The 14,085-nt window shown below is 35.0% G+C and overlaps 1 protein-coding gene across 3 annotated transcripts in view; it reads right to left on the bottom strand.

Annotated features, from left to right (window-relative positions):
* Positions 1-3,638: 3,638 nt before the first annotated feature.
* Positions 3,639-14,085, bottom strand: part of LOC106056004 (transcription factor 12-like) — a 113,916-nt gene continuing 103,469 nt past the window's right edge. For 2 of the 3 annotated variants that reach the window (XM_013212542.2, XM_056016558.1), the window contains 3 exons: positions 12,506-12,651; positions 10,439-10,554; positions 3,639-8,108 (listed from right to left, as the gene is read on the bottom strand). In XM_013212542.2, the coding sequence (XP_013067996.2) occupies positions 8,070-8,108; positions 10,439-10,554; positions 12,506-12,651 (301 nt within the window). In that variant the 3' untranslated portion in view covers positions 3,639-8,069. Of the gene's footprint in view, positions 8,109-10,438; positions 10,555-12,505; positions 12,652-13,482; positions 13,567-14,085 lie in introns of all 3 variants that reach the window. The other variant, XM_056016559.1, reaches the window with a different exon arrangement.

Raw genomic sequence — 14,085 nt, 5'->3', positions numbered from 1 at the left:
AATAAGGTAAATAGTCATCTCCCTGACTAAATAGCCTCCTGTGTTTGTTACTATTAATAGTGAATTGTTGTAAAAAAGGTGTTTTTTTTTTTAATGAACAAAAAAAAACAACAACTGCTTGCATAGTTGATTTTAAAAATAAAAATTGTCACTTTCAGAAAAGAAAAAAAAAAGCAGCCGTTGCATCAGAGCATTGAAAGAAACATTTTCAATATCTTTTCTAGTTTATGAGATCTAAACGGGACGGACGGACGGACAGACATACCACACAAAACTAAAAGCGTCTTTTCGCCTTTCGGGGGCCGATAAAAATTGTATATAGAAAATGAATACCTATATATATTGTATTATATATAGGTCTGTGGTCTTTCATAACTTCTTTTATAGAAAAATAACTTTGTAACTTTTTAAAAAAATGTGGGCGGTTTTTCACATTGAATTCATTGGGTTATTATTTTGGTACACATAGACCAGTTTATTTAATCTCTGATGGACTCCACGTGGCGCACTGCGGACTTGGTGAAAACGTCCGATGGAATGGACCATTGGTAGGGACAGCAAACTGGCTCCACATCGCCTTGGAAAACATGAGCCAGTCCGAAAAATCCACCATGACGTTCAACCCGATTGGCAGTCTAAGGTAGCGGTCAGCTGAAACAGGTTATTAACAAGTACACTATACGATGGACTAGGCATGACAACTCTAACCAATGATGTTACACTTACACACAGTATGGTCTTAACCGTCGAGGAACCTTTAGTCTAAAGCTGGGTCGAAACAGAGGCGACCTTAGCAGTGTGCAGAGCCCTGGGCGAGTGTCCTAGCAGGGTCACGAATATTTGTACCATGGGCTGACAGTGACAAAAGCTTCTCTTTATTGGCGTAATTGCGGCCTGGGACGGATGCCCCACTCGCCACCCCCTAAGGCCGCCTCTGGGTCGACGAGTTATTGCTTCAATCTATCCACTGTGACTAATCTTTTCACGAGGCCTTTTTTTCGTCCAAGGTGCACGCAGAAACAGATTAACACAATCATATCGCCATCTTCGTAGTGGCGGACAGAAATTCAAAGTTAAATGCTATGATATGGCCGCGTGGTCGTCTCGATGGTCCCGGGTTCATACCCTGCCCGCTGCCATCTCCCGTCGTCCTGCTGGAGGTTTGGACTAGGAAGTAGATTATCTTCAACTCTGAAGGAACATCCCAAACATGCAATACATTTTTTTTATAACAAGGTATAGACTATAGACGGTCTATTTTTTAGACGTCATTGATGGATGATCCTTTACTCATTGTCGATAAAGAGCGATACTAGTCGATTTGTATTTTGTTTTGTTCGCATGAAAGGTCAAATAGTTGTGTGCCTCGTATGCACCGAAACACATAAACACATGAGCGCCAAGTGGAAAGGTTTTAAGGTCAATGCCACATGTTTACACCGCCTTATCTCTGATCGTCTGCTGCTGCTGCCACAACACTACTAATTACACAAGCTTGATATCAAGGCCAGTGAACAGAAAGATCAATATTACGAAAACGAAGAAAAAAAAAACCCTCAATAATTGTTAAAAGCACAATAAGTTATTAGACACTCAAAAGCTTTAGTCTAGCTCTATATCTAAAAAGTTGACGGTAAACTTATTCTCTGGGTGTGGTCGTTACAAATAGATTTATTCGGTTTGTACAGAAATATGTGACAGGAGGAAAAGGGAGATAAATGTAAACAAATATACAATATAATTTCGCAAATTTGAATGGGGAAAAGGCAAGTTATTATAAAATAATAATAATTAAATTATTATATAATCTTTATATGCACATTAGGAAACCATTTTTTTCCAAACGACATTGATTTAAAATATGTAGATAAAATGCATGTTATTAATCCTGCAATACCAATTTACTTTTCTTCGAATCCATGGAAACATGTGAACTATTAATGTCTATAGCAGATCGATTCAGATATAGATATATTCCTCTGCTACATTCTAGATCCTTATAGCTGAAAGTAAGTGTGTATGTCCCGAATAAAAATCAAAACCGTTAGACCAATCTTAATAAGACTTGGCATAAATGTTCCTTAGATCGTGGCAGAGGCCTTTGCGTATGTTCAATGTCCCTCCCACAATCGGATGATCCTAAAAATAGAAAATAAAGGACGAACCTTTTAAACTTAAAACAAATCGGGTAGAATAGTTTTCACAGTATTGTATATTGGATATGAATATGTCGGGCTGAACGGGTAAATCCATTTTTACACTGAATTTTATTTTCTAGGCAAAATTTAAAAAATGTGAACGGGAACATTCTCTAAGTTTGACAAAGATCTAAATACAATCCAGTAGATCAGTAATACCCAAACTAAGACCCGCAGGCCATATCTGGCTAGTTACACACATTCTCCATTACGGAATTGTCATAGAAAGTAGCATTATAAACCTCTTCCTAAAACAGCTTAGTACTTTAATATTCCAAAGGAACTTGTTAGAGTTGGTGACAGCTCATGACAAATACATTTAGCGTTCGGTTGGTTCATTCAAAACAGTACTTATGTTTATACTAAAGTGTACGCAGTCCAGAGTTTACCTCATGCATTTGCACTGCAGAATCATTGCAATATCCCTCAATACTGGAAGGTTTATAACCCTTTTCCTTATACAATTAAATCAATTAATTTACACCAACTGATTAACTAACTAGTTCTTTTTTCATGTATTGTTTTCTAGTTTGAATAATTTGAATGGGAAGTGGAATAAAACGTAAAAAAAAAAAATCCACCCAGACAGACTGTGAGTTGATAAAAAGCTTTGTAAGAAATGTTTATAATTGTTCAAAAATAATAGGCTAGGTGGTAACTACATTTAAAAAAAAAAAGCTATTTAATTCTATGGGGTCCTTTAGAGATAAAAAATGTGGAGAAATGCTAATACAATAACACTTCTAGAGGCACTTGCTATATCTGTTATAAATTCATTCCTCGTCCTGGTCAAAGAATACATTATTCATGAGGGAATTCACCCTAAAGAGTTATCTGAGCTACTGCAGTGTACTTCTATGTGTCAATCCTGTCTCAGCCAAACAATTTTTTATAGATATAATTGTAACAATGCCATTTGTCTAATAAGCGAAATGAAACTAAAAGAAGTAATATATATTACTTCTTATAACAAGAAGAATCTGTTATTTATTTATTTATATATATATATATATATATATATATATATATACATATAAGTATAAATACTTTTTCCCCATATTACCCTACTCAGATTCTGAGAATTGGGATCAAACCCAAAGCATTCATGTTCTTAACACTACACTCTTACCAACTTATCTAACTAGCTATAACACAAATGGTCAAACATAAATATAATGATAACATCTAAAGGAATAAAAAGCAAAATGGCAGCACATTTTTTTAACTTTTCATATAACATTAAAAATAAGTTAAAAAAAACTAGTTTTTATTAATTCGATAATTAATGAAGTGATCTTTACACAGCAAAATTTTATGTGCGAAATTTCAACTCGATAGGAGAATGATTCAAATTTTTCATTTTTTGAGACTTCCACAAAAATTTGAGTTAAGAACAAATATGAAGGCATATACTAAATAAATACAAACCATAAAGTTAAGTTCTGTTCTCATATTTTATTTGTATTCATCCTATGAACATAGTTATGGACAAGATATTTCCTTATTACATACAGAAAGTAACACCCACAGCAGCTTCTCTCAGCATTGGGGCAAAACAGTAGGACAATTTGTTCTTTTCTTCAACCAATTTTATACACAGATTCTCTAAGCTTGAACAGCTCAATACTAATAAGAATTAAAAAAAAAAAGATGAAACTCTTTTTTACATGAAACAAATTATTCTAAAATATTAAAATACAAATTTAGCAGGAGATTAAAAAAAGAAAACAAAAGATTTTATAATCCATGTATCTATCAATGGCACTTAATACCTTCCTGGATTATATAGGAAGACTTCAGTACAATCCAATCAAATTATAGTGGATCAAAACAAATAAAACAAGAATGGGTCCTTCGGCAGAACTGGTACATATGATTTCAATTGGTTAAAAATCTCAAATAAATTATTACACAGATCCCTACAACAGCTTAACACCTAAATTATCATCAGCAGGTTGACTCGCAATAGCCACTATAAATAAAATTTCACTCTGACCCTATTAAACAAAGTTTAAAAGAAAAAAAATATATATATACATGTAAAGTGTCACAACCGAAACTTAAAAAAAAAATATATTGCCAAAAATAAGTTGGTTTTTCTTATGAAAGAGACTATTCCTTATAATAGTAATTGTTGACAAAAGAGTAACACAATAGTTCATTTCATGGTTCATTTAATTATTACTTTTACTGTTTTTATGACTACATCTACCCCCATTCAATAATCATTCATCATTTGTTGGACAACAGTGGGCAAACAAAAGAAATTTTCTCCAATGATAAAATTGTATGTCCAATTGTTTAAATTTGTTTAATTTTTTCTCATTGAAATCAAAAGTTTAAAAAAATTGATATTTTGGGAAAAAAATATTTTTATCATTATGTACAAGACTGCATATTTCTCACTACTTTGTACTGCAGTACAGTGAAAACAGGAATTTCAAAACGATACAATGTAAGGAAATAATGTGAAATCGTGATCGATGTACATGTCAATAAGTAATCATAGGAGTTTAACATTTAATGATGCTAACAATTAATTCACAACAAGTGGCACATGTTCCACATTTTTTCCATTTACTGTCTAAGTACATAATAAAAAAGTGATGTCCCCTGCTTCATGAAGTCTGCAGATGCAGAACAAAGTAGTGAGAACTATGCAAAAATTTTTATTTTCATAGGCACTATTATATTATGTCAAAAAAAAAAAAAAAAAACACAACAGGAGAAAAAAAAAACATTGATAAACACAATAAAAGATCCAGGTTTTAAAAAAAAATGTGTCATTGCATGTATGTGTTAAAGTAATCACACAGTACTGCACAGGCAGACCTCAAGGGAGACTACACCAGTCCATAAACTCTACATGAATGGAAGAAAACTACTAGTGAACACAAAACTAGTTTCTTAAGTAACTCAATGTTTAAAGTCTACTTTCACACAGGCCAAGCTAATCCACACTTGCTTCAAACACAGAAAGAATCATTTAGAACTAAATCTGGAGTTAAGTTGTTACAAAATTCAATGGGGGTCTGCAGTCAAAATGTATTACATAATTTGCATAATGCCTGAAAACCATTTTTAAAATTTTCAATTCTGCACGTAAGTTAGGTTGTCAATATATATATATATATATATATATATATACTTCAGAACATTGTGAACAACTTTTTCTCACTAAGCAAGGTCAAATGTTGATATCGAGGGGTTCACATTTTGCAGAAAATTCTCCAGCCATAGACTGACTCTATCTCTACAACAGAATCTTGCAGAAACTTCAGCAGTTCCCTATGTATTTTACAAGTCAACCCGAAACATAATTCCGATTTCTTCCATCAACTCTATGTAAGAGGAGATGCCCAGTGCAACCCTTTAAAAAAAATGTGCCAGGTTTAGGTCTCCCACATTAACATATGCAAACAAAATATGTAGACTGGTCATATACATGCACAAAATTATTTCAAAAGTCGAAATAATTTTTTTTTCTTTTTTTAAAGAATAAATGGCAACACCACAGTCAGATCTCTTCAATTGTATAGCAGTTAAAAGTTAAAAAATAAAAACAACAAATTTTTCAGTTCTGAGTTCATTTTGGGTTTAAAAATAATAAAAAATAATGAACACAGCAAAAATAATGACATTTGGCCTGTGATCTTTCATCGATTGAACCAAAAGTGAAATTTTATTTACATACAGACAATACTTGCCACTCTCAGAAGGGATAAGTTTCAAGAACAATACAGAACAATGGCTCGGAGAGGACTAAGTCAAGATATTTTTGGTTAGCTGAAAACTGTAAAACGCTACACCATAAAAATCGTTTGCTTAAAAATATTGAAGTATGTTATTAAAAATACCAGCCAATGAATAAAAGATAATTGATAAAAATTACCTAATACATATATATAAACAACACTTAACTATGTTAATAACTTTTAAGTAGTCTGGTTCTTTGTTATTGGAACTAATTAAAACTGATTGGGGCGCTAAGCTTGAAGTTGGACCAATGGAGGCCACTACCCTTATAAGCCACTGCATATTTCAGCATCAAACAGGAAGCAAAGGAAAGATGTTCTCTATATCAAGCCTGACCAAATCAGCTGGCTAAAAGTATAAGCCATGAAGCCTTTGCCTATCTAACTGGGCTAGATAGAGTTCAAACAGCTAGAATTGAACTTAAGGCCAAGATTGTTAAAAAAGAGATCCACCTTAGTCAGTACCAAACTATTTTAAAAGCCACTTTTTATTTGATTGAAACAAGTATTTATGAGACTGCTGTAAATGTTCTTGTATTTCTGACTACCATCTGGCCGAACTTTAAATCAAATTATAAACAGGGCTGGATTAAATACAGATTAAGTTTTTAGTCATAAATTCTAATTATTGTATTAACTCCATAAACTGTGGTCTATGCACAGAAACTACGAACCATTAAAAAAAAAAAAGGGAGGGGGGGGTTGTATCCCACTGGTAATAAACACTGACACAAGCAATCATTCTAGAAAATACTAACAAACCCTTAACCCAAGTTAAACCTTAACAAAAAAAAAAAATAAAAAAAAAATAACACAATGAGGTGGTCAGCTTTAAACTATTAACTAAATCCATATATCATTCCTCTCACACATCAAGTTTTGATTCAAACACTGAACACATGAAGACATCCAAATGAACAAAAGTTTATAAAATAATGATATATGTATATATATATTTATATATGTATGTTTGTATATTTCAAAAGGAATAGCAGATGAACAAGATCAAGATCATTTCAGGGAAGATCATACTCACAGCTGAAGCCAATAGCAGATCCAAGTACACATTAAAGTGAATGCTTGTACTGTCATTTTGTAACAACAATACAAACAACAAACAAAAAAAAACAACAAACAAACAACAGTTTATATATATATATATATATAAACAAAGCCTCAACTCCAACAAACAATATAATTACATTATTACTGTTAAGAATCAAATTATGCTGCATGTAGTCATGACTGAACAAGGGTCAACTTCTCTATGCAATCCCTTAGTCTGGGCAAACAATCAGAAATTTGCTCATGCGAAAAAAATAAATTGGAACGATTTATTGAATACTGAATATGTGTGTGTGTGTGTGTGTATCAAGTTCTACAACTCTACTCTGTGAACTTTCAGCAGACGCTGCTTTCTTTTTTGAATTATATCGATTTGTGTGTGTGTTCAATGTGACAGAATGGATGACTTAAAAAGTAGGAAGCCCAAAGTGACTATCACACAAGAATGGTTTGTATATCGCCAAGCAGTATGATCTGGAACATTTCTTGGGATAATGGCTTCCAAGCAGAAACCAAACTTAAATCATGAAATAATTTTTTTTTACAATTACAATAGTTAGCAGCAGATAAAAAAAATACAAACAAAAAAAGAATATTTCCAGACATTCGGTAGTTAAATGGACAATAGGATATGCTGTTTATATTTCAAAATATATGACTACATAGAATATCTCAGTCACCTTTGGTGCTTATATCAACTTCTATCCAAATCAGAACCACACACTTAGGGTATCCAGTAAAAAGAAAAGAGAAATCATCTGAAACTTTTTCCTTTCAAACTGTCAGTCTTGAAAGACTGGTAACTAATGTTCTTTCTTGTGAGACACACTTTTGAAGACTCAGCAGTACAAAGTGCCTGCACCAGACACAACACTACACATGTACACTGTTAACCAGCCCCCCAGGAAGCTGGCCAATGTCAAGAAAAATCAACCATCTGTGACAAGATGGCAGAGCGACCACCCGTGGTAGGATAGATCATTGTCTCTATGTCAATATAGCGTAGCTCAAAAACTGTACACAAAAAGACAAAAAAGGGATGGTCAGGCTGCTACCAGTTGTGCCAGCTTTTGCCTGGTTCAGGAGCACACTGTGAAAGAAAAAAAAAATCATTGTAGAAATAAGTTGACTGCAAAGAAATGTCTATTTTAAGAGAAACAAGAAAATTTAAACCAAAAAAACAACAACACAAAGCTTATATTTAGCGTACTTATATCAATTAGTTTGGATCAATCATGTTATTAATTAAATTTGTAATTTGACTAACAATAAAAAAAAGCATTTATAAAAAACTGATTTTTATTTTCGTAGTGAAAGAGAAAAACTTGAAAGGATCATTAGCTAAGTTTAACATACGTCTAAATCCAATCCACTAGATTAGTAAACACAAACTAAGACCCGCAGGCCGCGGATAATGTCAGCCTAGTATATATATATATATAAAACAAATTTATTTTTTTTACTCAATCAGGATCATTAAGTATTTCTTGAATCTAGTCTAGCTATCTAGTCTGAATAGTTATTTTTATTTTCATTATTCAAAATCAACACATTTGTTTTATCCAAATTAAATTGTACTATTTAAAAAGAGCAAGCATGGGATTTGATTTTATGGCACAATTTAGGCCTCCTCCTTCATTCAACAAGTGCAGTAGGAATGTTAAATGCTATACAGGCTACTGTTAATAAACTCTATTACATTTTATTAGTCTGTCCTGCTTCCTGGACAAAACCCAGGACTTTCCCCAGGATCTACGCTGTCAAACAGTGTTTTAAGGTTGTTTGAATTCAAATGTGTTCTTCTCAGTATAAAGAAGTGTGTGATATAGGTGTGGCCAATCCTAAGTCTGGACATGGCCACACTTTCATGCTGTGTCATATCATGATATGTGGGCTGCCACATGACATCTACCACAATTCGTTTTAATTTGTTGTGGGCTTCAGCTTCCCATCGATGCTAACACTCTTGGTAGGTGTCAGTCTCAATTTGGAGCAGGGAAAGAGGGTTCCTGAAACTGCTTTAATTAAGGCTCTTTGTGTTTCTCTGTCTGCCATTTCGTTTCCCTCTATGCCCACATGGGAGGGATCCAGATGAAGGTGACATCCCTACGGTCAGATGCTAATCGCTCTAAAAGCTTAAAAAAGTTTTTATGTAAAAATGAAATGTCAGTCTTCATCTGTCCTAGAGCTTGCAATGCAGATTTGGAGTCAGAGCATGTAAGGAATTTTCTCCTGATACTTTTACAGCCATAAGTGCAAGTGATATTGCATGTAATTCAGTCATGAGGATGAAGCATCCATCAGGAAGTCTACTGGAGATAGTTTTGTTCTTAAAAGAGCAGGCACCTGCGACCTTTCCATCCACCTTGAATCTGTCAATGTAAATGATGCCACTATCTCTGTAGCTCTCCTGCAGTTCCCTAAAGTGGACTTGTGTGTTAGGGTCAGTATTTTTCTTTTTTAATAGGAAGGGATAAATTTAATATAGGTTTATTCCATCAACCAAGGATGATTCAGTGGGATTTCTTCTATTTTAAAGACTTCATCAATGGGTGGGGTTAAATTTTGAATGGATTCTTTCAATCAAGGGCCCAATGGCTGAGCAAGCATGTTCCTTTTATTCTATGTCAAATAAAATATTACACAACAATGAAAAAGTTACTAAAGTTGAATGCTAATATGGAAGAACAAAGTGAATTATTCCATCTCTTAGAGAAAAGACGTGTAGTCATGACTGAACAAGGGTCAACTTCTCTATGCATTTTTATTACCTGGAAATTTTTCTTTTTATTCAATTTTAATTATCATTATTTTTTTAAAGAAATGATGCATTATAAAGCTTTGATGGAAATATTCATTTTATTTAAAAAAAACAACACTATAAGCACAATAAAAAAAACAACAACCACTAATTATCTCCCATTTGTTTGTGTTTCGCAATGATTGAAATTATAATTGCCACATGATGATTCAGCTCCTCACTGTGAACAGTATTAGCATTAAAAAAAAACAAACAGAAATAGACTCTTGATGATGGTCTGCTCAAAGTTAAGATACTCTTCAAGTTTCAGAGTGGACATTGAGGCACACACAATTCACTTCAAATTGATGAACTTGCCATGACTGAACTTGCCATGACTGTCAATTCCTCGAGTTCAAGGTTGTTCTTTAAGGGTATAGGAGGTTGCTGCACACATCCTCGTTTCTTATAGGTAACTGGTTTTAAATGTGTGAAGAGAATAATACTGTAATGTCTGTTGTTTTTTTGTATGTTACTTGGATTGATGATGAAAGATGACCACACTTTCATTTATTTGTATCAATAACAATGTTTTATATTACCTAGTAGGATTTTACTTTTTAACTTAGATACATTTAGAAAGTAATGCTCCAAAGGCCGAACCTATAAAAATTACAAACCTTGTTGGCCAAACCAGGAGTTAGGTCATCAGAGGACAATGCACGTCCAGGTAACTCTTCTGTTTTCTCCTCCTCTCTTCGCTTTAAACAAGCTGCTTTGGGGTTTAAGTTTCTCTCTGGGAAAAGTCAAAATGTAACTTCTGTTAAGTTGACATAACACATGAACAGATAATGCTACCACTTTTTCACAAGTAATTTTAACCATGCTTTCCATGAATGTAAGCATTAATAAACTAATCTTTATTGGGAAGCGTGGTCGAAAGACCAAGTGCGCTTGAACTTGGCTTGGCTTCCTAGAAGGGGGCTCAAGGTTCAATACCCGACTCGGGCAGAGTTGTGTTTACTGAGCGCCTAAAGGCAGCACGGAAAACCAACTCCTAGATACCCCCTCCCCCATTGGTCCACAAAAGAGATTGGACCAAAAAGCGCTCTGAGCATGCTATAAGCATGAAAGTAGCGCTATATGAAAGCTATAATAATGTTATAAACTTGGTGGTGGCACAGAGAGGGGTAGTGGTGTGTGTGTAGTCAGCCGACGCAAATCGCCCAAGGCCAGCGCTAGACGAGCGGTCAACCGTGACGAGCTACGACGGTCAGCCGAGTCGAGTGTCAACAGGACAGTTCGGGAAAGATCGCCGTCGTGAAAAAGAGCTCAGGAGCGTCACGAGAGTTGTAGTCATCTGACCACCTAGAAACGTCGAGCTGCGTTCTGTCCGGTTCGAGAAGGCCAGTAGGGACCCTATATAAGAGCGGAGGCGACGCAGTCAAGACGGTTCAGAAAGCGGGTTTACGACAGGAGTTCAGAACACGGTCGACTACAGCACAGTTCAACGGTGTGGTCCTGTACGGAGCATTACGACGGTTCAGTGCGGAGTACTGTCAAGTACAGTTGAGACGAACGGCGTCTTGATCTTGGTCTGTGATCGAGTCCGACACAACGAGCCCAAGTGTGTGAAGTCAGTCCCGAACTGTTGAACCCAGTGCAAGCCCGGAACAAGACGGAGAGACCAGTGCAAGACTTGATACGGCGGAACGGTGTTATCGGAGAGATATTTGTTATCGCAGAGCTATTTGTACTGTTCTACGTGCTGCCAATTGTACAGTATTGGCTGTTATTTATGGACATTAAACATTTACGTTATTTTGGAGCCCTGACTTGTCAAGTTCTTTAAGTTGGTGGTGTATGGTGCAGTTTGCAGAGAGCCTGGATAGTGAGATTCGTAACAATAATAATACGTTGACACACAACTTTCACCTTCTTTCTCATTTTTTAAGTTGGAGGGTTCAGACGAGTAGTCCTAAATCTGAGATGAACTAAGCAGTGGTTTTCAGATCAGGAAGCTGTCTGTATAGTTTTTCTTCTCTGCGAGAATGCAGCGTAGGACATGGCTGCAAGGGCAAGTTTCACTGTTTCAACTTTTAGCTTATGAAGCATAAGTTGTCTCATTCTGTTTTGTCCAGTTCTGCGATGAAATATTATAGGTTGGCAATGTTTTTCTTGAAATTTGGATGAGAGCTGGTCCATTGCTCCTTTATTATACTATCTATCATTTTCTTCATTTCTTCTGGGTAGAGAGGAATTGTTTTGTTGTTTCTTCATTCTTCCATCTTTGGCCATTACATCTGTATTTTCATTGCCTTCTATTTCAAAAAGTGCTAGAATCCATTGAAGAAGTTTCCTTGCTGCTACTGTTCAGGTGTACAAGAGATTTACTAAGTTTTTTTTTATATAGGATAGCATCATTTTTTCAGGCATTGAAGTTCAAGTGCTCACCTTTCTGTTCTGTGGTTGTGATGAGATTGTCAGTTGTAATGGAGCCACTTTCACCATTTTCTCTCTAAGATATATTATATTTGGCCAAAGATGGAAACAGTATAGAATCTAGTATTAACAAAAACGAAAAAAAATAATTCTGCCAATTATTCTTTTCTTTAAGGGTTTTAATTCTCTGATTGTTGACCCTCAAATTGATACCACTTTGGCTATAATGAAAATCTTCTGTTAATCAATCAGCGATGCAATGAAGACATTCTAAGTCAAAGCCTATAGCGGCATGACCTACTTACCCCTGACTTGACTCTCAAGTGATGTGATCACATTGACTGCCTGCTGGAGGACCATCAATTTTGTTAAGGGCTGGCTGGAGTTACAGTGGAGGGTCACCATCTGACCTAGTTCCTTGAAAGCCTCATTGATATCTCTCACTCTAACCCTAAATACAGCATCAAACACAAGATTTAATGTTATAGTACAGTAGGAAAAATACTAATGCACTGATGGTAGATAAATCTAGTTCCTGATTGTTTTGAAGCAGATTTAGAAATACCTTTGTGTCGTACATTGTATATCATAGTTCTCAAAAGAAAAAAAGAACCACAATTTAAATTTTGCTTTTAAAACATTTTTTTTTGGTTTACCAAAACAGGAAAAAAAAAGGTAATTTTAAATAATATTCACTAAGTAGCCTTTCACATTCAATGATTTTTATAATTGTAAAGAGTCCAGACAGAAATTGTTAATGGCAAAATATTTGCATTATTTTGATTTCCAAATTTAGATCATTTTAAATTCTGAGCCTTGCAGCAATTGTAATTTAAAACTCATATTCTACTAATAATGCTGTTGTGATTTATACACATGTCTAATATGTATTGAACCTAATAGCTTTGTACAACATTAAACAATTAACACATACACAATATAAATTAATTCTAATTATGATACAATAACGTTAAAAGAGTTACACAGCAAATAATTGAGATTAAAGCAGAATTCAAAGAAGTGGGCTGAGGAGTCAGGGTTGGGCTAAGGGGCTTTATCCATTTTTTAAGCTTCATTTTTCTATACATTTCATCACAAAAAAACCCCACACAAATTGCATGTAAACATATTTCTTACAGTTTATTAATCTTTTTTTTATTTTGCATGCTTTTTCTTCCATCATTGATTAAATCAACTTAAAATTGTTCTTTAGATTTTCCCCAGAAAAACAAATAGTCTCAAAACAAAACTGTAAATCTAGTAAGAACCTAAGGGCTCCTACCTCTCCCTGGCATTATTGGCTTGACGACGCAACCGCTCTCTCTCTGCCTTCGCAGCTGGTGACAAATCCTCATCCTCACTATTTCTGCTTTACAGCAACGTCCAAGTTACAAAATTTAAGGGGTGGGCATCCACGGGTAAAGGACCATATCAGGGAGAGACATGGATGGACCAGGCAGAGTGGGAAAATATTGAGACAAGAAGGGGGGAGGAAAAAAAAGGAAAAGGAGGAAAAAAAAAGTATGAATAAGTTTGTAAAAGCAAACAGAAGACAAAAAAATGAGGAAGCCAAGAAGCTGGACATGGTGACCAATGAAGCGTGCAATATTATTATTTGTTGTCTTAGTAAATAAAGTTCCCCTCTCAGACCTTGCGATCTTTAGGGCAGATGATGTTAAGGTCATCTGTTTCTTTGGCTAATGGTTCACAAACAGGGAGTCATGTGGCCAGCACAAGACCAACCGTTTTTACTTTCCCCAATGAAAGTCAGGTACCCATTAGAGCTGGGTGGACTCAGGGGTGCCCTAGGAATCATGAAATCCAAAATCCCAGTCTTCACAGAGATTTGAACCCCAGACCCCAGGTTCGGAAGCCAAGCGCTTAA

This window comes from Biomphalaria glabrata, chromosome 18, assembly GCF_947242115.1.
Source record: "Biomphalaria glabrata chromosome 18, xgBioGlab47.1, whole genome shotgun sequence".
Taxonomy (NCBI): domain Eukaryota; kingdom Metazoa; phylum Mollusca; class Gastropoda; family Planorbidae; genus Biomphalaria; species Biomphalaria glabrata.
Note: the sequence above shows the minus strand (reverse complement) of the source record. Positions and strands in the feature narration are given on the sequence as shown.